Source organism: Phaethon lepturus, unplaced genomic scaffold, assembly GCF_000687285.1.
Source record: "Phaethon lepturus isolate BGI_N335 unplaced genomic scaffold, ASM68728v1 scaffold46111, whole genome shotgun sequence".
Classification (NCBI taxonomy): Eukaryota; Metazoa; Chordata; class Aves; order Phaethontiformes; family Phaethontidae; genus Phaethon; species Phaethon lepturus.
The window spans coordinates 4,649-29,357 of NW_010516417.1; the positions used below are offsets into that span (position 1 = coordinate 4,649).

The 24,709-nt window shown below is 36.5% G+C and overlaps 1 protein-coding gene across 1 annotated transcript; it reads left to right on the forward strand.

Annotated features, from left to right (window-relative positions):
- WDR63 (WD repeat domain 63) lies at nucleotides 1-24,089 on the forward strand. The gene is made up of 23 exons (XM_010296050.1): nucleotides 1-145; nucleotides 673-804; nucleotides 2,161-2,199; nucleotides 6,367-6,548; nucleotides 7,104-7,208; nucleotides 7,875-8,033; nucleotides 9,520-9,719; nucleotides 9,969-10,085; nucleotides 10,749-10,939; nucleotides 11,847-11,971; nucleotides 12,070-12,159; nucleotides 12,601-12,732; nucleotides 13,427-13,555; nucleotides 15,578-15,651; nucleotides 17,041-17,197; nucleotides 17,951-18,038; nucleotides 18,987-19,117; nucleotides 19,897-19,956; nucleotides 20,377-20,490; nucleotides 21,149-21,353; nucleotides 21,768-21,859; nucleotides 23,223-23,356; nucleotides 23,966-24,089. The coding sequence occupies exons 1-23, from the start codon at nucleotides 1-3 to the stop codon at nucleotides 24,087-24,089; spliced, it is 2,925 nt and encodes a 974-aa protein (XP_010294352.1).
- The last annotated feature ends 620 nt before the right edge of the window (nucleotides 24,090-24,709 follow it).

Here is a 24,709-nt window from a genome sequence, read left to right on the forward strand (position 1 = left end):
ATGGTGCCAGCAGTGTATGTTGTGGTGCTGTGCTGCCTGGTCTGTACAGTGGGCAGGCTGGATGGCATTTCCTTCTTTGCAATGGAACTGAGCCTTTTCGACGCTGCTGTTCTCATCCTTATTCTAGATATTGGGAAGGAAGAGAGTAAATGAAACAAGAATAGCCTTCTATACAATATTGCCTCCAGCTGCGTGGTTGTTACACGTAATTATGCATACAACTTCTTTCCAAGTTTGTCCTCCACAGAGCTGCACTGAAAAATGGAATGGAAATAGAAAAGCACAGAAATGCTTTTTGCAGCTGAGTAATGCTTTCTGCCTAAGGACATTGGGACAAATCTTTACAACTGGAGACTTTTCACCTGCACTTTTCACACCATAGCTCAGGTCCTTAGCTTTCTGTAAGGGAAACCCCTATTCTAATTTAGCCTTTCACTGTTTTGGATAATCAGTTTCCATACTTAATCACTCTGGACAGAAGTAGTATTTCTGTCTATTACATATCATATCAAAATACAATTTATAATTTAAAATTCTGGACTATACCTTTGGTCACCGATGAAAACACTACTATAATCATAAACTACATACAGTCATGGGCCAAATTTTCACTCATGCATGGTACATCCATTGTCTGCTTAAAGTTTATTGATGATATGTATCTTTCTCTAGAGAAATTTGAAAAAATGTCAGAAAATCTCATATCCAGCAAGACTCCTTTGAAAAGGCCAAAAACCTCTGCAAAGAAACAGAAAGGTGGAAACAAAACTAAGGAATCCTCAAAGGGAAGACAAACACAGCTTGGTATGTAAGGTACAGCAGCAATGAAACAAGCAGTAATCTGGTCTCACATGACAGCTACCTTAATTATTTTCAGTCCACGCATTTAAGTAAATATGATATAAATCAGAATATGCTATTTTATGTAAACAATGGATTAAATTACCAATTATGGTTTTGTAACCAGTGTATGGAACATAACAAAGCTACATTGCAATATTTGCACTTCGTCTTGGTAGTTTAGATTTAATATAGTTTATAAATTTAATATAGATTTAATAGTTTGTGGTGTCATAATAATAGTATTGACTGGGAAATTGGGAGGCTTAATATATATTAACTGGAGAGACTCACAAAAGCTAACAGCCCAGGGAGAAAGCATGAGACAGAGAGAGGTACCGCCAGAAGCAGGAGTTCAGGTGCTCAGGGTCACACTGTAAAAGTACAATAAATGAGCTTAAAAATACACCACAGTCTCACAATTTAATTTTGCAGTGCATTTTATTGCATTTTTCTGAGATGTGGTGAGATACTATCATCTCACTTGTTTGTTTATAAAGTGTATAGCAAATGAAGCGTAAGGTTAACAAGCCTTTGCTATATACAAATATTTTTTCCAGTGATTCATGCACCTTCTCAGAAAAGGTGGGAATGTACTCTTGTTTGGGGCCTTTTTGTTTTATATTTTTTTTCTGCCATGTCAGCCACCTTCCTGAAGTTGCTTTTACCTTTCAATCACCTTTTCCCTCTCAACTGATTAATAGCTGTTTTGCTGCAGAGAATATTCTGCACATCAGTGCTAATCTCTGCCTGTCCTACCTCGCTGTGGGGTTCATAGACCCTCTCTCGGGAGCTGAAGAAAGCCCAACTCTTGCAGCACCCCACCACGCAGAGCAAGCCTGCCCACTGCACCACGGTCAGAGGGGACTCACGTCTGTGCCTGCCTGCACGCCTGCCAGTTCTGCCATTTATCTCCTCTTCACATGGCACACTTTGCACAGCGGTTGCCCCAGGCAGGTGCTATAGGGTAGCAGTCAATGCAGTTTTGAGCCATGGAAACACGTCACCACATGATGACAGGTTTCTTATGGCTTCTCTCTTATGCAGACCACCTGCTCAGAATAAAAATTAGGTTTTTTTAGTTTCCGTACTCCATAGTTTTCAAAATATGCTGATATCTTCCTTAAGATGCAGACCTATTTTAAAAGGCTTCACTCATTTCTTGTGTTAACTTTGATTATTTTTTGTTTCGTCTTCACAGTTTAGCTTTAAATATTTTGGGAGATTCTAAATATTGCCCTAAAAAGAAAAGGACTGTATATTTATAGTTACTTTGTTAGGAAGGAAAATTACTGATAACAACATGTCATTATATTTCAGGTAAAAAAGATGAAGTTGATCTTTCCATGGCTAGTATAGGTAAGTGCTATGATGACTGGGCTTTAAAGTAATAGTTTTGGAATATTTCAAGCATTTTGGAGCTTCAATGTTACTAATGCCAGGGAATGAAAAGGAAAGATTTTTTTTATGAATGAGAAAAATTAGAAACTATGAAGAAATGCAGCTATTACAGTAGTGGTTACAGGATCACTCTCTGAGCAGTAGGCAGTGTGGCAAGGAATGCTGAAACAGGTACAGGTTTGTAGATGTTTTTTATCTTGGGTTGAGAGGAGCTGGGATCAGGGGAAATAAAAAGCACCACAACAGAATTATTGGGTGCAAAATGTTTGCATTTAGTAATAGTTAAGCAATTGAAAGAAAAACTTGCATTTTTTAATCTTTTTTTAATCTTTGTCAAATCATTATTAAATCTGGTGAGAAGATTATTTTAGCATATCACTTGCATTTTTTAATCATAGATATTAATTGACATTGATTCACATCTTTCGCTTTGTAGGTGAAAAAAATTTGCCATTTAAAAGTCACAAGATCTCAAGCATTTCTTTTGGCTTATGTGAAAGAAAAGTGCAGTTTTAAGTGTGGCCGTAGTTAAGATCTAAAACATGGAGTTACTTGAATTGAAATATATTCTTTTTTCTTAAACACAAAATAATTTTTTAATGTTTTTTCACATTTCTGGTTGGATTTTTCTTCTAGCCTGATTTGTGCAATTGTTCCTCAGATATAACTTAAATTGAGGTCAATGTAAAATTTACCTACAGTTTACAAGAACAGCCCAAAGGGAAATATTCTTAATTAGCTTTTAGCGGTACAGCTTTTATTGCCAAAAGCTAAAACAACATGGCAAACTGGGAATATACAAACTAGGTAATTTTTAAAGAAACCATAAATCACTTGTCTTCCTACATAATCCTATAAGCACACGGGTGAAAGTGAAAATTGCACTCTGATTAACATCACCAAAATGGCTAAGCTGCAATTAATGAAAGTGGACAATAAGTGATCCCCCAGATGATGAAAGTGTTACTTTAAAAAACGTATTTTTGGTGTTCCTGGAGATACTTAGTTTTGTCAGTAAGAGAGAGTTTTACCTCCACCTAGTGGCAATTATGGTTAGAGCCATAATATCTGAACTATTGCTAGGAACCTGTTGCTACTGTCTGTGCAGGATTTAAACTGTATGCATGGTATCTCCTTAACACAAGACCTGCAAGTGTTCTTTGCTTCTCTCAGAGCTTCTTGGCTCTTTGTGAAGGTCTTGCAGCACTAAGAGCTGTAGACTCTTACAAATGGTATGAGTACAATTTACTATTAGAAAAACAATATGAAGCCTCTGATTAGGCACTACATACTTTTTACTGGAAAGCAGTGTTCAATAAAAATGTTCATAAGAGTAAGAATTCCAGTATCAGCTCCTTATGTTATACTATAGAATCTATATTACTATAGAATCTGTTATAATATAGCATTCTATAATACAGAATTTTAGTCCTTTAGACTAAAAGATGTACATACTTTAATTCTGATCATTACTTTGTTTTTAGCTTGGACTTATAGCAATAAAGCATTGAAGAAAACACACTGAGACTATGTGTCCTACTCCCTCTGGTAGTGATGTCTGTTGTATTTTTGCTTAACTTTAATGCATGCTTGTATTGTTTCATTTCACGCTGAAACCTACATCTCTCTGAAATTTTTTTTTAGCATTAGCACTTGTGGACAAGGCTGTATACACGATTCAGCATTTTAAAAAATAACATACAAGATTCTTGAATAAACAACAGTTACTCCTGGTTATGATTTTTGATGTAGCAAAAAAAATTTCTAACTGTTTGGATATACTTCAATTTATTTGAGCCATGGGAAGAACAATCTTCTGGGAAAAAAAATCACATAAGAATCAGCAAATTATATTTATAAATTTTCTGTAGATTCTAGATCTCTTAATTGCACTACCCACATAACCAACTCTGAGGACTGCAATATGTACAAATTTCTTCTTCCTTTGCTCTCTTGTCCATCCTGTCCTGTGAGCCAGCTATGTATGGTAGAGCATGGAAAGTGCATTGTTCTGGTGTGCAACTCTAGATTTCTATCCTCTTTCCGTCCCATGAAATTTAATTTGCAAGAGGAGATCTAATTTTTTTTGCTCCAATATATCAAAATGTAACATATATCTGTAGTGTTGCAGTTTGTACTAGGGTTTGAGTCTGCTTCCTAATGAGGCTTCATGCCCTTGGCTAGGGTGACTTAGGAGTCCTGCAGGTCAACTTTGGATTAAATATTTCAAATCACCCTGGAATAAACACTTTTTCTGAGCTTGGTCTCACAGCCAAATTGATAAGCAAAAGAAGAATGTAGGCCTTGGCTTCATTAGCTACAGAGAGTAGATGTCAAAAAGGCAAGCACAGGGACTCTGGAAGATAAACCGAGTCCTGGCTTGGTCTAGTGTTACCAACAGTGAGTTTGGATCAGATGGCCGTCAGAGGTCTTTCTCAACCAAAATCCCTATGATTTTGTATTCTTTGGAAGCATCCACATAGAAATCCTGGAAATCTCTGAGATACCAAAAAGAAAAATTAATGCAATATTGACTACAACTTGTGAAGAAAGTGATCTAATGGACTGTGGATGCTGCAAATGAATTGTGTATGCTACAAAATAACTAGTGAACATTAAGTAAATCATACTTGGTAGAGTGCAGAGTGTACCAGAAGCACCAGAAATGTCATTAATTTTAGTGGATGACTATAGCAGAGTGAGTGCAGAGGAGGAGCAGCACTGAAAGATTTTAAAGGATAAGTGTCAGATTCATCAAACATTATGTATTATGTGCTAGGCTTATGCAGAGATTTAGCTTCCCAAATGATAGAGATTAAGGAGGATTTATCATTTTGTCAGTCCTTGTTGGCTTAGGTTAGAGATGGCTTCTCAAAACATGCTGAGCAAGCTGGTCAACATCATCATTTTAGACATATCAACTTCAATGTAAGGCACCACAAGGAGAAAAATACTACAGGTGCTGGGAATCAAGATAAAATTTTAAATAACTCAAACTAAGAAAAGAGAATGAAGCAGATGATAGAAAGTATCAGCTATTAGCAGAAAAGCCAGCCCATTCCAGCACATAAAAATCCCATGTATACGTGTCCCTAAATCTTTTACACTTTCCAGTTTATCAAAAAGATAAACATTCAAAGTGAACATCTACTAGCCTTCTCAGACAAAAGTATAGTGGCCTTCCTAAAGAATGCTCTTAGAATGGCAGCTGAGACATAGAGCATGAGTCTGCTAGCATGGTGGTATTGCAATGGAAGAAAAGAGTCTCTTAGGCAGCAGGATTCAACTAGCTGGGCCTATAGTGACCTTAATCACTTACAGCTGTTACGTAAGCCAGAAGGCAGAATGTGTAATTTGGAAAGGACCAGTGTTACATACATACAGCTGACACACACTTAACAAGAAGCACTGTATATTATCTTCATAGTGAGTGTTTGCAAAGCGCAGCTGTTGGGTCACCTAACTGCACCCAGCCTCACTAAAACCAATGAAGATCACTGTGCCAGAGCTAGGATAAGAAATAGCTTGTTCTGAATTAATACGAATGAACCTAACAGAGGTCATGTGTATAGAAGACAACAGCTATAAATTCTCTCACAAAGCTGAAAATAAATATCTGGCTTGAATCTTAATGACCTTGCTTTAGTCTCACTTGATTAGTGAGAAATATACTCAACTGCACTCTGAACTCGATGAGAGGAAGATCCAAAATCAGAAAAGCATCCTTATCTGGAAGGGTATTGAAGCCTCATCTAGATTAAACATTGGCTTAACATGGCACTGCTGTACAGGAAAGAACTAGAGTAGGCAGTTGTGTCCTTAATATATTAAAAACAGTCCATTAATGACTCTTCACTAAAGCTTTTAATCACCTGTTGATCAAGTGGAAAAAGCCCCTCATAATAGGAATAATATATTCATTAAGTAGGAAAGGTGGAGTCTCTTCCATGAGTAACAAAATGTAATATAATTTGTATTCCATGCCTTCCAAAATACCAAAAACTAAGCTGAGAGATTCAAATGCATTCTGCTAGGAAACAGTAAAGATCCAGAGTTATTGAAGTATATGTTTCTGTTTAAACAACAACTGAATTTGTTTATCAAGCAATTTTGCTTTCTTTCTAGGCCACCCAGAAATCTTTCCTTTAGTTTTCACTACAAAGACCCAAGAAATTTTTAATTGCCGAGTTAATGAAGATGTCACAGAAGAGAATTGTTTCAGACTTATTAAAAAAGAGGACATCGTTCAGGACCTGAAAACAAGAGCTACAATTTCTGATTTCCACCCTGTCAAAAAAGTTGTCCTAGTATGTAGTTTATTTCATTCTCACTTTACGACTTCATGCTCTCAGAGTATATATTATTTTAATGATAAGGTCTGTCCTTATTTGACCCTGTGTAAATACACTAATGCTGTAGTATCCAAAGGATTTAAGGCCATGGACCACTGTCAGCTCGAAGTTCCTCATGACTCACCATGCATTTTTTATTTTTTACTAACTTTAGATTGAAAATGTGCTAAAAGTAATGTAAATATTACTAGTTTTGATTCTGTGAACTGCCAGAGCTTCATATATTTTGGCTTCCCCTAATTCATGTCCTATGTATTGATAATCATTAAAACAGTTCCTTTTCTGTTTAATTCTCTGCATGAAAAGATTAGTTTTGTCCCAGACTTATTTTTATTACAAAATATAATCCATCTGTTCTTTTCAGTTAGCACATGAAATTCTCTGTTAAGAAAACAAGATTGATCAAAAACGTTGAATTTACACTAGTGGCAGCTTTGCCAGTCACAGGCTCATGTCTGTTTTGTTCGTTATTTACCTTCAGTTTTCCACGAATTGTTTTAATTAAAATAGGAATATCCAGGGGAAGAACTTTTGGTAGTTTTTGATGCAAAGTTCCAGTACGGACAGAACTTTTACCTTGTTGCTTCGGAGGAAGCCAAGGAAAACCTTCTGAAGGTAAGAAAATTCAAGTACACTATAGCATTGTTCTATATATGACTATTTCAGAATCTTGTCTCAAACATATACTTCAAGAATGGTATTGTATTTGTAAGCACCTGGTGTGCTTGGCATGCCAGAACTTTTCTCTAAAGATTATAATATACTTATTTTTCACAATATGTATGTATGTATTCTTCAAATGATAAAATGTTCTTGAGTTCTAAGTAAGTCTAGATATATAGAAGATTTCCCTTTGTCTATTGCATCATAGGAGAAGGTTTATGCATAGATGATTAATTTTTCAACATGAGGCTGTCACCCAGCATCAGGAGAAATAACAATTAATAGAAAAGCAAATGGCAATTCCAGGCAGGAGGGCCTAATGTAGAAAATTACTATAAATTCTTTTTATAGAACAGTGATTTGCTTTCAAGATAAGAGTCTCTCTCTTTAGTAGTTAAATATTAAATATGTAATGTTTATTGGAAAATTATAATACACAAATTAACAAATGGGACCTAACCCAATCGTACTTAGGGGCACAGTATAGCCAGACTTACTGCACTGAAACAAAAGTAAAGAACATGTGAATAAAGACTGAAAACTGGGTTTCTAGTTCAAACTTACATTTCAGTAACAAATTTTTGAAAAGGTACCATTTCTCACTGTTTGATGTCACAGCCTCCAGAAACTGCAGAAGAAAAAGAAGAAAAAGAAGAAGAAAATAGAGAAGAAACTCTGGAAGTCCATCCTTATGTGCCTCCTGTCCACAAACCTTGGGTTTCTCTTGGCAGTGAAAAGGAAGTTGAAGAAGAATCTGTTAAAGACACTGTTACAAAGGTCAGAATCAACAGGTGTTAGTCAATGAAATATATATTAAAAATAAATTATTTTAAGTTCCTTTAAAAAAAAAGGCAGGAAATTCGAAGTTGCAATCCTAGTTTTGCTTGGGGCCTTTCAAGACAACAAAAAAAGAGAGAAATAGAGAAATAATTCAACTTTCAACAAAAACTGAAAGTGCTGCAGAAACTTTTTTTTTTTCTGTTCTCTTTAAATCCTGCAAATAATGCATGTGAGACTGGATTGGACATATCTATTCCTTAAGCTGTAAATTCAAAAGTCCCGATCATCTCTGGTCACTAGCATCTCTGCCACTTTTTGCTCAATTTACTATTTGGCCAGATTACAAATTGAGTCATTGTAATTATATTCTAAGGACCTAGTTCTGTTTCCATGGAGCCAAGTAAATTCTGTTTCATTATGCGGATGATATTTAAGGAGCATACAACGGTTTTAAGGGCTCTCTAGCTTGGAATAAATGTTACTGACTCAGGTATTACAAGCAGACTTTACGGAAGGACATATTTGATTAACTACACCTACAGATTATACTGAGAAAATTATACATCCAAAAAGTAGATCCACTCACAGGTGTCACCTAACTTCTGGTGTGTTTGGCATCTCCAAGCATTTAACTGTCCATCAGTGATTTTTCCTCAATACCTAAATCCCTGTTCAGGGAGGACTGATATGTTTTGATAGTGTCAGCAACGGGACATCTTGCTTTAAAAAGATGTCTGATTGTTCTAAAGCTAATTCACAGGTACTAAATTTAACCCACATTCACAATCCAAGTATTCTGCATTCTGCCTTGCTGGCAAGGTCCACTCAGAAGTATTCTCAGCCTACATTCCATTCCAGTTCTGTGGAAGGTGCTGGGAAAAAGTACCTGGCTATGAGTCCAAGACAAAGCAATACCTCTCTACTGCCTGAAATCAAGTGCCTACCTCTCTTTGTGGGTAGAAGTCAAGCCACATCCCTTCTTCCTTCCCAGTTCTCACTCTAAGATGACTCCTCACTCAACTTTTTGTGGACCCTGTTCAGGGTACTTTGCGTGGGCACTGCAAGGGAAGCTGAAATACTTCACCCACAGTTGAGAATTGCACTCAGAGGGAAGGGCTGAAAAGTCAGGTCTTGAAAGTCCAATGCAGTATTGCATAAGACCTTCTGCAAATCAATCCTTTAATTAAAGGTGCAGTTTTGATATTGCATGAATTAGAAAATTTAGTTCTCTTACCTGACTAGCAGTAATCCAAAACATTACCTAAAGGAAACTTCTTGTTTTGGAAATAAAAAACTGTCTTCTGTTACATATGTAGGTTATTTATATGAGCACTTCAGAATTTCAAAATGCAGAAATATAAACAAACTCAGCACAGAAATCATCAATAGAAGTAATTCTACAATTACATGAATGCCGCTATTTTACAGCAGAACTTTCCAAAAACTTTCTCATCTGCTAACTATAGAAATATCTCTTTTCCAGATTAAGTATATGATTTCTCGAGTACGCAGGAAGTTTGGTGCACCAGTTACATTTACTGACAAGAATGTTTCACATATAAAAGACAGTTATGTCGAATGCATGTCCTATCAAGACAAAACTTTCAGTATTAAAATGCTTGAAAAAGATGTGGGTATACAAATGGTTCCAAAAGTAAGAGAAGCTAGTACTCAGACAAAATGGTAAGTGTGAGAAAATATTTATCAGCTTCTTTATTAAGCTATGCACTGTTTGTGATCTCAACTGAAGCTATGTAAATTAACTCAGAACAGAATTGGATGCTCTGTTTGGATTTTTTTTCTTCTTTCACTCTTTTCCAAATTGTTTCTGGAAAAACTGAATATACTTAGGTTTTAATTTTACATATTACATGGGTTTCTGTCTTTGAAATTGTTTCTATACTTACGTTCACATTTATTCCAATTGGTTAGGACCTATCCAAGAAATGCAGCCACACAGTATTTTCCTAGGCAGCTGTCAAATGAAGAGAAAGAAGAGAGTCTGTCATCTGAGAAGCTAAAAGAATTTCTTACATCAGTACATTTAAGGTAAAATTACTGCAGCAATACACATTAAAGGCTACCTGAAATAATACAGAATACAAGTCTGAGTGGACCATTGGTCTGGTCAAATACTGATTTTTATTTTTGTTTCTATATGCTTTTTTGTTTTGTTTTTTTCTCTTGCTTATTATTTTAATATTAAAATATTAACTTAATATTTGTTTCTATGAAAATTAACATGAAGTCTATGCCATATAAATATGAATGTTGGTTTAAATAGATATTAGAACTGTTAAAGTTAGTAGTGATACATCTTCTCAAATAAGCTGCAAAGCTGATCTATCAAACACTGTTCACCTAAGCAGAGGCCTATGCAGAAGAAGATAGGTGCTGTCCTACAGCCCTCAGTCATAGGACAAGTCCCACTTACTGACACTTTTTGCACAAGAATTCGACAATTGCACTGTACTTGATCCATACAGAACTAGTGTTAAATTCTTGGTACAATTAGTTATTTATATTTAAATGTAAGAGGCTTTCCTTACAGTGATGTATCGCTGAGGAATTAATACTTTCTTTTTTTTACTACTACAGTCATAATGTTGCGTAAAACAAAAGCTGTCTCTTTACAGAAATATTTGTGATTCTACTACTGAGTAGTCACATCTGGATTACTTGAAAGTGTTAACTATTCTTTTCACAAAACAGAATGGAAATTGCATTGCAGCAAAATGAGATTATGAATGCCTTTTTTGATGACTGGAAGGCCCTAGCAGAAGATGAAAGCAGTTCTGGTGGCAAGCCAGATGTTTATCTTAAAGCATACCAATCATTTACAGATCTGCTCTATCTCAAGGACAGAACTATTAGCTGCGTTTGCTGGCATCCAACCATTTTTGGTAATGTAGTTAAAATACTGATTTGAGACTTGAATGACATGTATTATATGACAGCTATAAAGTATGCATCTTTCATAAAAGTATCAGTTTTTAAATTAAAAAAAAATCAAAACTGATTTAGAATGTCTGAATTGGTGATTTAAGACGAAGTGAAAAATGAAACAGAAAATTCTTTGTAGAGTTCAGACAGGCCATGCAAAGTCCCTCACACTGATGTATAAGCGGAGATTATAGGAAAGGGAAATTTCTCCCTTATGAGGCTCATTTAAGCGAGGCTGCAACTGTGCCAGGTCCTTCTGGTGGCTCTGCATACCACTGCTGTTCTCCCCATGGCTGGTTCTTGTAGCATGCCTAATACTTGTGAGGAATGTTACAGCCACAATGGGACGTGCCTCTGCTGAGTGCCAGGGAGCATCACGAGGCATACTAAATGTCTCCTTCGGCTCCCTGACATGGATTACTGCTCTATGCAGCGAGGCTTAAAGGCACAATTAAGTTCTGTATAAATGTCCCAGCTGCACAGCGTACTAATTGCCAACACTGCAGCCTCTGTAGGAAATCAATTCAGCTACAAAATATTTGGTTCCATGATGGGTAGCCAGGATCATATGTTTGTCACATCATTTCAGGTGCAGTATTACACCTTTAAGGAGTACTAGCAAAAAAGTTGAATTTTATCCTGATCATTAGGTTCTACAACTCATTGTTAAATAGCTTAATGTTAAGTAACAAAAATAATTTCCTTGAAGTTGATCTGTAGAAAGAAAAATGTAAATACATGGAGGGTTTGGTTTGGGTTTTTTTTTTTTGCACTGTATTTAGAAGGTGTAAGTCACTTAGAATAATTAACAGCATGGCAAAACTTGAATTGCCTCTTCTGAGAAAATTTGTTTTCTCTCTCAATCAGGGATTATAGCAGTGTCAGCAAGAAAGCGGCTTTCTTATGAAGAGCAAGTTAACCTTTCTGATGAATCATTGCTACAGCAGTCAGTATTACTTTTTTGGAATTTTCTTGACCCAGTCCACCCTCAGGTATTTAATCGAGACTTTTAAATATGCCAAGTGTTTGAGTAACAAGAGAACAATCAGTGTGGCTGTATTTCTCAACTTTTTGTTTTTCTTCTTTCTAGTTAATGTTGGAGTGTCCTCAAGACATTTACTGCTTTCAGTTCAGTCCAAATGATCCAAATATCATCGCTGGTGGCTGCATCAACGGACAGGTGTTAATTCTCTGTTTAAGAATAAAATTGGATATTTCTTTATTTTCTTACAGTATAAAAATAAGGGTGAAGAGATGTACTCAACATCCATAATCACACATAGTGTCACAAGACAGGTATCAGAGAGTCTCAGAAATTCCCTGATCCTGTACTGAAGTTATGCCTGGTTATGCCATAGCTGAGTCATTACTGTTTGATGCTACTTTGTAATACTGATAAATAGGTCAAGCTGTAAACACTCTTTTTTGTTGTTCTTGAGACAAGTGTAGCCTTTCAACTGATCGCATCAGACTGAAGAGGTAATAGCTTAAAGACTCCTAAGTTCTAGTGCAGAGAGTGAATTTCTTACTTTCCCCCAAATCCGCATGCATTGTCTTTGAAAAAATGCATATTAATATAAAGGATGAAATAATTCATAATCTACTTATTTCTCTTATGTAGGTGGTACTGTGGGATATTTCTCAACAGGAAGAAAAGCTGCAAAACACAAAAAGTGTTGCTGATGGAATCAAGATGACAGCTGTTAATATGGTGAATGTTCCTGTTCTTAAATACATTGCAGTGCAACTATGTGTCTGGGGTGAAGAGAGGCTAAGTTAGAACAGACGTTAGTGGGGGAAAATACCTGAAGGTATCGTGACTCAAAATAGAGGAGTTGGTGATATTTACAATGAGACACCAGAAAGGATAAGAAACCTGATGAATTTATGAAATAAACCCACTACCACAATATCATTTCTACCTGATTAGTCCAGCTTAATAGCTTTACTGTATTTTGTGCAGACTTATGCTTTAATAAGACTGCTCTTTAATTGGCACCAACATATACTCAGCTCTTGCCTTATGAAGCCTGTCAAGTATGTATATAGCGTTTGTTGCCGAATACAATGCTGCAAATTATTCTGGAAATGTATGGACAGATAAAAGGTAGCTTGGAAGTTAAGATGCTTTCAGTGGAAGGAGACTATAAAGGGCATAAGCAGAAGAGAGACCTAGGAGCACAGGAGGAACTAATACTGCAAGTGGGTGTGTGTGCGCCTGTGGAGGCATGTTGGAATTCTTTTTAGAGCTTCATATCCAAAGGTCTGTTTCAAGGCTTTCCATTTTTTTCCAAAAGGAAAGTATTAGACCCCTAGAAAGTTTCATAAACTGATCTGAAATGTGTAAAGAAGCATTAACAGTATGTAAAGTAACCTTTTTTCTTTGACAGGTCTACTATTGTATTTTGGAAATACACTAAAGATATCTCTTTTTAAAACATTTCTAGCCATCACTTACGCAAGTCCAGCAGTGTAGCACAGAGCCACCTCTAGTGAGATACTGTGCAGTCTCTTCCATAGAGTATAGCCATAAAAAACCAATAACAGATATGCACTGGCTGCCAGATTATTTTGAGGTGAGTTTAAATACTCATTTTTCTTCTTTTTATTGTCTTCCTAATCTACTACCTCAGAAATCCTAGTGTAAACTCAAGATAAAATATTAAAGATTCTATTATTTGTAATAGTCCTCATTTTTTCTCACTGCAGTTTTTAAGTGTTAAATAATCTGGTGCCACTTGGCCTGTTCATTCTGCTTTACAACTCTGCTGTGTTCTCAACCTTGTATGAATCTGCTCATACTGGAAAAAAAAAAAAAATCTGTAGCTTTACTGAAAATTAGAATTCAAAATTATAATAAACCTTCCATACCTAAAATATGTTGAATTTCCAATATGAGCAATCCAACCTACCACCAAGAATTCAGAGAAGTAATTTCAACTGCCTAAACATCTAGACGCCCAAGAATAGTGTTATTTTAGTTACCTTAATTTTTCTAGGTGCTACCTGTGTACTCAAAACTTATATTTTCTGTGATCATTTTAAAGCTCCATAGTACGTAGGACCTATGTCGTTAAAGCATCCAATGCTATTACAGGAGTATTGGATGCTCATTTACTATCCAAGTACTACAAATACTGTTGCCTGAATTAATTTGAAATGCAAGTGTAATCAAATGCAAAATAATAGTGTAAAAGCAGGTCAAGAAGAAAAAACTGACATCTTTAAAAGGCTTATGCAAATTAATATATCAATAACTTTTGAAAACAAATTTTTAAGACTTCACAGGTACTGCAGTCCTTAGCAACATTACCAGAAAAGCAAGGAAAAGGCTGCACATGTATCATAAAAAGAAAACTGATACAACTGTTCGTTATTAAATTATGCTACAGTAGTACCCATGGATACTAATTGGTACCAGATGTAAAATATGAGGAAGAGGATTGGATAGCAGAATGCTGTTGTGATTGTTGTTGTTTGGGTGGGGTGGTTATTTTGCCAAGGTTTAGGCTCAGAAAGCTGTTTTCATGTTCATCTGAGCTAATAGATATGGGAAATCTGTGCTTGATAAATAACACCAACAAAGGAATCACTTTGTCAATATTTAGCAACATGTACTGGGACACACTTTTTGTTATATAAGCATGGAATGTGTGTCAGCTTTTGAACAGCACTGCAGTTTTTATGACACAGTTCCTAAAACCAGCAGCTTATTATTACATATCAATGAAAAAGTATTCAAAGTTATATCCAGAACCTAATCCAGTTTTGCACAGTTGTGAGACTACCATTTTGACTCCAGGTAAGCACCTCACGAATGAAAATAAGAGTAGGATTTGTCCTTAAAAAAAAAAAGCGTAGCTGGAACTTGTCTGCATGGTTGATAAGTACAGTTTTAGCCAAAAATATAAATATTTTGCACGTACTGGAGAATATATTTGATCATATATGTATTTATATACAGCATAGCCTGTAATCACTTGTTTCCCCCCAACCTTTTTCTTTTATTTTTCTGAATAAATTAAAACAAATTTGGTATAAAACAATGACTACTTGGCAAATGATAAGTACTATAAAACCCACAGAATGCCACGTACACAAACTAAACTATTAATAATTAACATTTGAAGGTACCACTACTATCCCACAGTGTGGTCTATCCGAGCAATAATTTAAGAGAGGTGACCCATGGTTTAAACTTGCAAAGATATATCACTCCAACTACACTTAACTGTTTGAGATAAATTTCTCAATGATTTACTGTTTGGTTAAGCTGGATAAAGAAGTTACAAATATGGCAACCTAAGGAGGGCCTGACTCACAGTGGTACCAGCAAGTATGTATCCTGCTGACTTAATTTAGAATTTTAGGTGTCTAGCAGGCAAAGCTGATATCAGTTCACTTGAAGTACATTTGTAAAATGTCTTGACTTTATAACTACAGGTTAGTAAGTCCTGATTCTCAAACCTTACCCAAGCAGAAACAGTGACTTAATTTCTAGAAGCCCATTTTATATGTTGAAGTACTTACTTAGTAAAGTATAATTGTTGTCTCTCATCATCATCTTCCTCTGTAATTATTATTATTGTTATTTTTAGGACAACAGAATGCGTGACACTTCTGAAAACAGAGCTGGAATTTGCTTGCAGCTTGTAACCTGCTCCCCTGATTGGTATATACCATATATACTCTACAAGATGTCTTCCAGTTTCCTTTGGAAAGCTTTATGGAACATTTAATTAGCACACTCTTGGATTCCTATCAGCCTATCCTGAATAGCTGAAATTATGTATGCAGAAGACAAGCACATCAAGTTCTTGGCCAGTTAAGCCCTTTACAGTAATGGCATTAAGGGTTCACTAACTGAAAAACCTCATGTGTATATGTTTATATTCTGTGTATACTTTAAGCAGCACATTGGTCACACATACATTGGCCTGAAGAACTATGCTACCAGACTTAAATTGATTATGTGACTCTTGCACAAAAAGCTATTAATTATTTTGAGGCAAAAGAAGTACTGTAAACTATATTTAAACTTGAAGGCCAAGCTGGCAAAATTATTCTGTATGAATTTCCTCTTTTGTGGACTAAATAGGCATGATGGTTTATAAGTAAATATTATCCTGTGTGAAAGACTGGCAAGGGGGCAGAATGCAAAAAATGGAAATAAGTGTATAGCTTTCATGATGGCAAAAGGCTTAAGGCTTCAAGTCTGCATGGCTGGGCTCAATCATGTATTTGCTAGTTATGTCAAAAGGAGGGTCAGAGGCAGCAAAATTTGGTAATGATACAAACTTTTTTTTCCTAATCAAAACCAGAGAAGACTTCAAAGAATTAAGTTAGAAGAATGATTGCAAATACAATTGTTGATAAGTTTGCAGTGTAATGCAAGTAACACACATGGAAGAAATAATTCAAAGTACTCACACACCAGGGCTCCAAATTAAAAGTATTCACCTAAAATAAGAGCAGGGGAGTCACTGTAATGTCATCCATGAAAAGCACAGGTCCCTGAGCAACTCCTGTTAGAAAAGGGAAAAAAAATTATCATTATCTATACCAGATCTGTGAATGAACCTCCAGAGTAGAGCAACAGGAACAATCAGAGGGCTGAAAACTCCAATGAGATGACAGATTCAAGTGAGTGGGACCATTTGTCAGCAAATAAATTGGTACACACAAGAACTGAGAATGAGGTTCGTTTGAATTACTACGTTACCTGCCACAGAGTTCTGTCCAGTCCTCTGAACCTCCAGGAATTTTACCCAGGCAATGCCAGTAACTTCGCCCAGTAAACTTCCCATAAGCAAACTGTATGAATGTTATCTGGCTGCTTTGGTATAGCGAACAACTGATGAAATGATGAATAAAGGAATATATGCTGTCCTTTACAAAAGAAGCAATTAAGTATCTAGCATTTGTCTGCTTTTCAGAGTCTCTATTGCTATGTAAATTTTGAAGATAAATGGCTAAAAAAACCTCAGTGTTAGAATGTGTGGAAAACTGGATCTGGCTTTGAAACAAAACCAGGGAATAATGCTGTACCATCATTTTGCAGTTCAATATTATTTTGGGATATTCCAGCCACCAAATGTCCTGAACAAATGAATGAGCCTTCACCTGAGAACATAAAAGAGGAGGAAACTTTTTCTAAGCCCCCTGATGTTCCAGACACTTTTAAGCATCTAGATCTCTGCTGGAAACCTCTCATAAAGGTACTGTACACAAATATAGAACAGAAAGATAAAGCCAAACTGTAGATACGGCTAGCACTCCATAGGAATGTATTCTTTTGCTTCCCAACTGTCTAATTTTTCCAGCAAATTGTGACTTCTTTGTGAATTTCTTTACGATTATGAAATGAAAGACTTCAACATTCCTCTGAAACTTCAGTAAAACACATTTTGAAAAGCCAACTCACAAGATATAGCATGACTGTCTTTTAAAAACTGCAGTAGGTACAAAAGTAGTTGTATTAACAGTGTACACTCTTGTCACCCTTTTCACCCGCTGTGCTGTCTCACTGGGTCCCAAACTGTGAAACACAGTCATGATCAACAGAACCATAATTACTGGCAACGCGTCAGTCAGTCTGATGAAAATTGTCATAGCAGTTTGTGAAAAAAGTGAGGTTGAAAATGATCTGTTAGGTTAAAAAATGTAACTAAAATTTTGGACCTGCCGATCTGTACTGCTCAGAATAGCTGCAGCTGGTACAGCTGAACAAGTATGACCACAGGAGCTAGGTTTTTTTGCTAGAAACATGGCAAAATCCTTGCAGGGAAATGATGACACAAGAGAAACCACAGGTTTCGTTTTCTCTGTGCTTGCATGTGAAGCAGCAAATACTGTTTGTGGAGTATTGCAAACACACTGCAAAGACCTGTTCTATTACAGCAGATAGTCATTTAGTCTTGTAGCTCAAAGATCTGACAAAATGAGTTAGCAAATGCATTTTTTCTGAACAGATAAACCTGTGTGAAAGTGATACCAACACAGAGTATGGTCCCATCAGAATTTGTTTAAGGGAACTGCATTATCATTACAAAACCTCAGGTAATATTTTTATTACACCTTATTGGAGACAATGTTTTTAATAAACTTATATTTCAGTATATACCTAATGAAAGTATATACAAGATGTTGTATAGCTAAATGCATCTGGGGAAAAAAGGTTTCTTCAATATACTGGTATTCAAAGAGTGACATACATGTGTTGACTCTCAAGATATGTACATGTATTGAATACAAAAAGAGCAGTTGTGTAACCACAGTAACTCTGCCAGGTTTCACTTAATAGCCCATGTAAGTCCCCCACCCAGTCTCTTTCTCCCTGAAACAGTATTTCAGCTCTTACAGAGTACTATTTTTGAAAAATAATCCTCGAGTAACGGTATATATTGTAGGTATTTCTGTAGTGCTTTGGATAGAGATGCCTTAGCACTTCACATTCCGTAGTAGAGCAGTTCTTATTATGCTGCTTTGTGGTTAGGATACATTCCCTCTGTAACGCTGGCAAGCTGACCCACAGATAGCCGATCCCCGAGAGAGTGACCACAAACCATGCCAGAAAACGCCTTTCTGGCAGTCGAGCCGCTGCGGGGTAGCTGCTCCAGCGCACGCTGTCACACCACGTGCCGCAGGAGGCAAGTCGGGCCATTCCCTGAGCAGAAGTGTTAGCTCCTGGTTGCAGCGGCTAAAGGGGGATGCGTAAGGGCAGCTCCCACAGAGGCGCTGATGCTGTGTAAAACTGCTAATGAACAGAATGGTGCTACCCCATGTAGTCATCTGGGTACGGGAAGCACTGACTTCAGAGCAGCTGCAGCAACGGGGAGATTTCGCCAGGAAACGGTTAACCTGCAGAACTGCTCCTTTAGTTGGCAGTCTTTTCTTCATCTCTCCTCTTGAAATTCCCCTTATCCATGAACTACCTTTATAAAACAAAGGATTATCTTGGTGTGATAAATTTCAGTGTATAATAAATGTATCCGTGCTGTTTCCCAGAGAAGGTGCAGTCTCTGAACACACTAGAAGCACTTGTCAAAGACAGCCCATATGCAAAGATGAGTACTCCTTCAAGCAAAAATCGGAAGGTGCTAGAGAGTATCTTCACTGACTTTTTCGTTGTTACTGAAGTAAGTGAAAATAATAGATTACTAATGAAAATGTTAATCCAAGCTATCCGAAAGACTGAACAATTAATAGAGTTTTCACAAATGTATGGACTTGATTGTTTTCTTCAGGTGTTAACTAAAAAGATCTTTCTGGACATGCCACATTTTATTGCCATTTTAATGCATTTAGCTACATACTTAAAATAATAAAATCCCAATATTTGGTAGACTATGAACCCTTACTCGAAGGACAGAATTAGAAGACATTTCCAAAATATGTTTAACTTATCTACCTGCCATGAGGAACCATACAGTATTTCCTTATTCCAGAACCCGTAAGATTAGCAATACTTTTCTAGCCTTTCCCCAAATGTCAGGTGCAAGTATTTATACTACAATTTCCCCCACAACTTCTTTCTACTTCAGGAAGTCCCAGCTATTCATAGCCCTCTACCTACCCTATGTGAGCTACGTTAGATTTTAGATAAATTCCAAAATCTTTCCCAGTTTTGAGTTCATGTGGAAATGAAAAGTTGGCTTCTAGCTACCTTTTTGCTTCCGGTCACCTTTTCCCCAAATACTGGAGCAAAGCATGAACTGTAAAAATAGAGCACAAAATTCTGCAGGAAGAACTGCCTATATACATCATGGTAAGCAAAGCTGTTTTGCCAATACATAACTGAAAAATGGCAATTCAAAATTTTAGTGTTTTTTCAGTCATTGGCTGCAAACTTTCATTTTAATTTACTCAGAACATATTTAATATTAAATGCATTTACTTGATTTCTCTGTCATCACAGAATGGAGAAATTGTTTATTATGACTGGCAAATGGAAATTGGTAGTGACTCGGCAAAACCAGTTAGTAAGTACAAGTTTCTCAATATCTGTTTGAGCCTTAATACATTACATTGCTAACTTTAAAATATTTGGACCTATAATCTTTTTAAGGTTCTTGTTTATCTGCTATAATCGTCTGTCTCGCTGACAACACCGGGATTCAGCAGTACAGCCTGAAATGCCTGTGCAGCTTAGCTATCATGACAGAACAGCAAAAGCCCTCTCCAAATCACAGAAGTCGTACTTCACAGTAACTAGATTTGCAGCGATTCCAATTCCTAGATCTTGTGAGCCAAAGAAATGAGGCTTGTATCTCCGAAGCCTGCACTGGATCCTGCACTCCTGTTTATCCCTGCATAACTCTCATTGTGAAGATGATCACTAAAGCACTAGTTACAAGTGACTGTCTTTTTCATTCCATTAGGTCAGAAGCACACTCAGAAATACACCATCCGCACTGAAACTATCAACACTCTCCAGAGATCTCCATTTTTTAAAGACATCGTTCTAACTGTTGGAGGCCGAAATTTTGCCATTTGGAAAGAAGGGGTTACAGTGAGTTACTTTAACACAACTGTAACATAATTGATAGATATACAAGACAGAACTATAATAGCCTCAGAATCTGTATTTTCAGAAATGTTTGTAAGTCACAAAGCTTCATAGTTTAGAAATAAATTTGGTATAAGGAGAGCTTTTCCTTTTTCCTCACATGCGAAAACTATTTTAGAAATAGCTTTGTAAACTTGCCTTTTACAAAAAAAAAAAAAAAAAAAAGAGTGACCACCTTCAATTCCAACCTTATTAAAGCCGTAGCTTCTCAACAAATTCTTTCTGCTGCTAGGGAATAAAGACAATGTGTGCTAAACAGGTCTGAAGAATTCATATTTAGGGTGCAGTCTTTTCATCATCTGAAGACAGTTCCTTTTGTATAGGAATCCAGGTTAGCTGCACCTGGCAAAATCTCAAGACCACAGATTTTAACAGCAGATAGACAGATTACCTTAATAGACTGGAATTGAGATATCAGGGGTTTTTAATTCCCCACAATTCTCTTTATCTGCAGAATGTGATACCAATTTTGCCATTGATACAATTTTTGTAATAAGAACATTAACAATTTAAATGATCCTAAATGATAGGAGATTTGAAGCAGTGAATGGATAGTACTGTTTGATTGTTGTGTCTATCTTTTATTTTCAAACAAATTAAGAATGGACCGATCCTTCAGGCAAGCTGCTCTGTAGGAAGAAACACTGCAGGACACTGGTCCTTAACAAGACCAGGAGTTTTCTTCATTGGCAGAGACGATGGAAATATAGAAATTTGGGACTTACTGAAGAAAACTTATGAGCCATCTCATTTCCAGAACATCTCCAAATCAATGATCACATTCATCAGACCCTGGACTGCCTCATGTATGTTGACGGTGATTGCACTTTACTGTGCCACCCTGTTTGCAAAATGGCCCATGACTCCAAAGGCATGCTAATCTTCTTACAGACGATCTTATATAATAGATAAGTACATACTTCCACTAATTTAGCATGGCACCGTATATACAAAAATGCATACATCTGTTCTAAATGTACTACCATGGCATAAAGCAACCAAAAACATTTAATTTTAAAAAAAAGTTTGAAAAACTATAAGCTTTAAAGGGAATTTCATTAGTTAAGAAAATGAGAGCAATAAGGCTGCCTTTTTGCTGCAGTGAACAATAAACCAAAAAAGACCACAACAAAAATGTTGTGTAGCTTGTGTTTGGGTGGAGGTATGTGTTACTTTTGGAATTTAGATTGTTTATATGTTTTCTGTCAAATATCTTTCAGCAGAGCAGCATTTTTTAGCTGTTTCTGATGATCTTGGAGTACTGCATGTTTTGGAAATCTGTCAGACACTAAGTCACCCTTCGAGGAACGAGGTTGGTAAGAATTTTTATTAATCTCTGTGACACTTTATCCTGAAAACTCCAACACAGAAACAGGCCTGCCTTCCAATGGATGGCAATTAATTTGCAGTCAGTATGGCCATATTCTCTGGCTTTGCACAGAGCTCAGATAGGAGGCACCTAAAGGAAACCTGGGTGACAGCTGGCAGAATTCCACTGCTCCAACCAGGTTACATGAAAACGCAGTAAAGAGTTCAGCATTTTTTGCCACATGCATAAAATGCCACCTGGTTTCGTGCCTTAAAGCAATGCTATATAGTGCATAGTCATGCAAATATACTGAGTTTCTCGTTCTTTACACCTTCTTGACTGCATTTGCATCGAATTTTTTTCTTGTAAATATGGTACTTTGATTTACGCATCTTATGTGGTTCTAGCTTAGTTAAAGCACATTTTGCAAACTGTTACTAACATTACCACTCATTCATTCTCTTTTGAACTAAGGACTATCTGTACCAAAGTGCCATGAGAACAATGGAAAGAGTTTTAATTTCTCTTTATTTCCACATCATTTTCAGTTGTTCTTTTCCCCCATCTCCCAGCCAAAGATCAAGCTAGTGTTTTTATCTCATCCAATATAGCAGTCTTTCCTGCTACCTAGTCTGTTATTTTCACATCCCAAAATCTTCTTCCCATCCTATCCCAGTTTTAAGTGTATGTATGCATTTAAATAGTTTATAAACATCCCATAAAGGTTTGCTGTGTGCAGAGCAATATAACACCAGGTCAGCATTTTAGTAAAAATAACTTCTCCAAAGCAAGGTAGGAGCTAACTAAATGCTATAGCATGAAGAAACACATTTCTGCTGCCTGAATTACATGTGTTTTGGAGATACGCTATTTAAGGTGCAGAATTATTAACCCAGGGACAATCACTAGTATTTAGATTACGTTCATTCTAGCTGAAGTATTCACTGAAAAATACTAAACTAAATACTAAAATACTAAACTAAACCACAGAATTACAGATAAATGCATAGTGTAATACTAAAGTATGGTATTTTATGGTTTCTTTGTGCCTGAAGTTGGGTCAGTGAGGATTTGGACTGATCCAGTAAAATCATTAACCTAAAACTGGTTTAATTATTTCAGTGCAGGTTCCTGAAGGATGATCTACTCAGAGTCAGTCTAATAAAAATTATTTAACCCCGTATATTTGTATCTAAAATCGTTTGGTTTTAATCAACATCTTTATATTGTTTTGCTGCAAATTATTTGGATATATAGAGGTAACTATATTCCAAATATAGATAAACTGATAATAACGTTCAGGTCATCAGAAATAATTCTGTGTCTTTGGGACTGTAATGACCCTTGTTTGTCATTGTGTTAATAGCATACCGAAGTACTTGATTATTTTGAAAGAGAAGTCAAATATCTGAAGTACTGTGAACATGAGTTTCAAGAGTATCAAGAGTTTCAAGCCAAAACGGAAATAAAATGCAGCTGGAGGCACAGAGAGAGAAAACAGTATGTTATACTTGGAATTAAGAAAACTTACTTTGTTTCCTTCGGTCTTTAAAATGCACCTGTTTTGCTAGGCAGGGTTTCCCATAGTATTTTCAAAAGTCAGGATGGACATAATCAGAAGAGCTTAGAAGATCCTTATTTCATATTTACAATTCTTAGGAGTGGAATAGATGGTCCTAGTTCATGTGAGTTCAGCTCTTGGTCAAGTGAAACTCCTGCAAGAGCATTAGAGCCTATGGACATTTAACAAATATGAATTTACTATTTGCTCTTCTTTTTACATCAGTTGCTCTTTCAGAAAGCTACATTTTGGCAACTTCCCTATAAACATTGTTCCTTCAAGCCAGGAGAGACTCCAGCCTTGCATTCTTTGTTCACATACGGATTTTGCCTATCCATTCTTTGGTAAATGGTTTAATAATACCAACTAATCAACCAAGGAAATGACAATTCAGTTAATGTAGCCCTAGGTGATGCCTATTTTCATTAATTTGTGATAGCACTGATACTATCCACTGGGAAGCAACAGGGTCACATACAGGTTTCAAAGCTTAACAGTGCATTATTTCCTGGTATGTTTTTTTCCTTCAGCGTATGATTGCTCTACAGAAAACAAGAGATGGAGCTGCAAGATAATGCAGACTATACTGTATTTCTGGACCTGGAGAAGCAGATACTGATGGATCTAGGCCTAGTAAAGAGACAAGAAATACTTTCCTCATCAGATGCTTAGAGCCCGTTATGACCTTTAGAACCAGCAGGCTTTTTATTTCAGGACCTTTTCATTTCAGCAGAACGCGTTTAGCTTCAGCAATAAAGCATCTTGCAGTTAGAGATTATTGTTTCGTTAACTTTATCCATTTGTTTACTCACAATGTCATTAGAGAACAACTGTTTTAGGCACACTTCCCCCAGTATCTTTCATTAATACAGTTATAATGAATATTCTGTTTAATAGTTTTCAAAGTTCTGTGTCTGTCAGGACTCTCTAAGCTGTAAAAATCTTAAACACAACTCAGCCAGTCAAACCAATGTGCCAGTATTCACCCCTCCAAGCTGCATCCACCTGCTCTCACCAGAGGGGAAGCCATTCTACTCCAGTAGTTACATTCACAGAGGCCTTCCAAATTCTGCAACTCAGCTCCAGCAAACATCTTCTCCCTCATCCCCAGAGTATTGCCTTCTCCTGAAAACTTAGGGACAAGCAGTAGGGGTTTTTTTGAGGTGTCCAGGACATTTCCTACTCTGGAAATGTGGTGACAGAAAGCATTCCAGAGGGAAGAACGCTCACCTGAGACTTGTGCAGCCCCACGTCCCCGAGCCGACGCTGAAGGGAGAAGGGGAGGTACGCAG

Bases quoted from the DNA above. Each gene is read 5' to 3' on its own strand.
- WDR63 (XM_010296050.1), top strand. From the start codon at position 1: ATGGTGCCAGCAGTGTATGTTGTGGTGCTGTGCTGCCTGGTCTGTACA. The intron at 8,034-9,519 runs GTCAGAATCAAC...TCTCTTTTCCAG, and splicing joins TTAAAGACACTGTTACAAAG to ATTAAGTATATGATTTCTCG. The intron at 21,354-21,767 runs GTATGTTGACGG...AATATCTTTCAG, and splicing joins CAGACCCTGGACTGCCTCAT to CAGAGCAGCATTTTTTAGCT.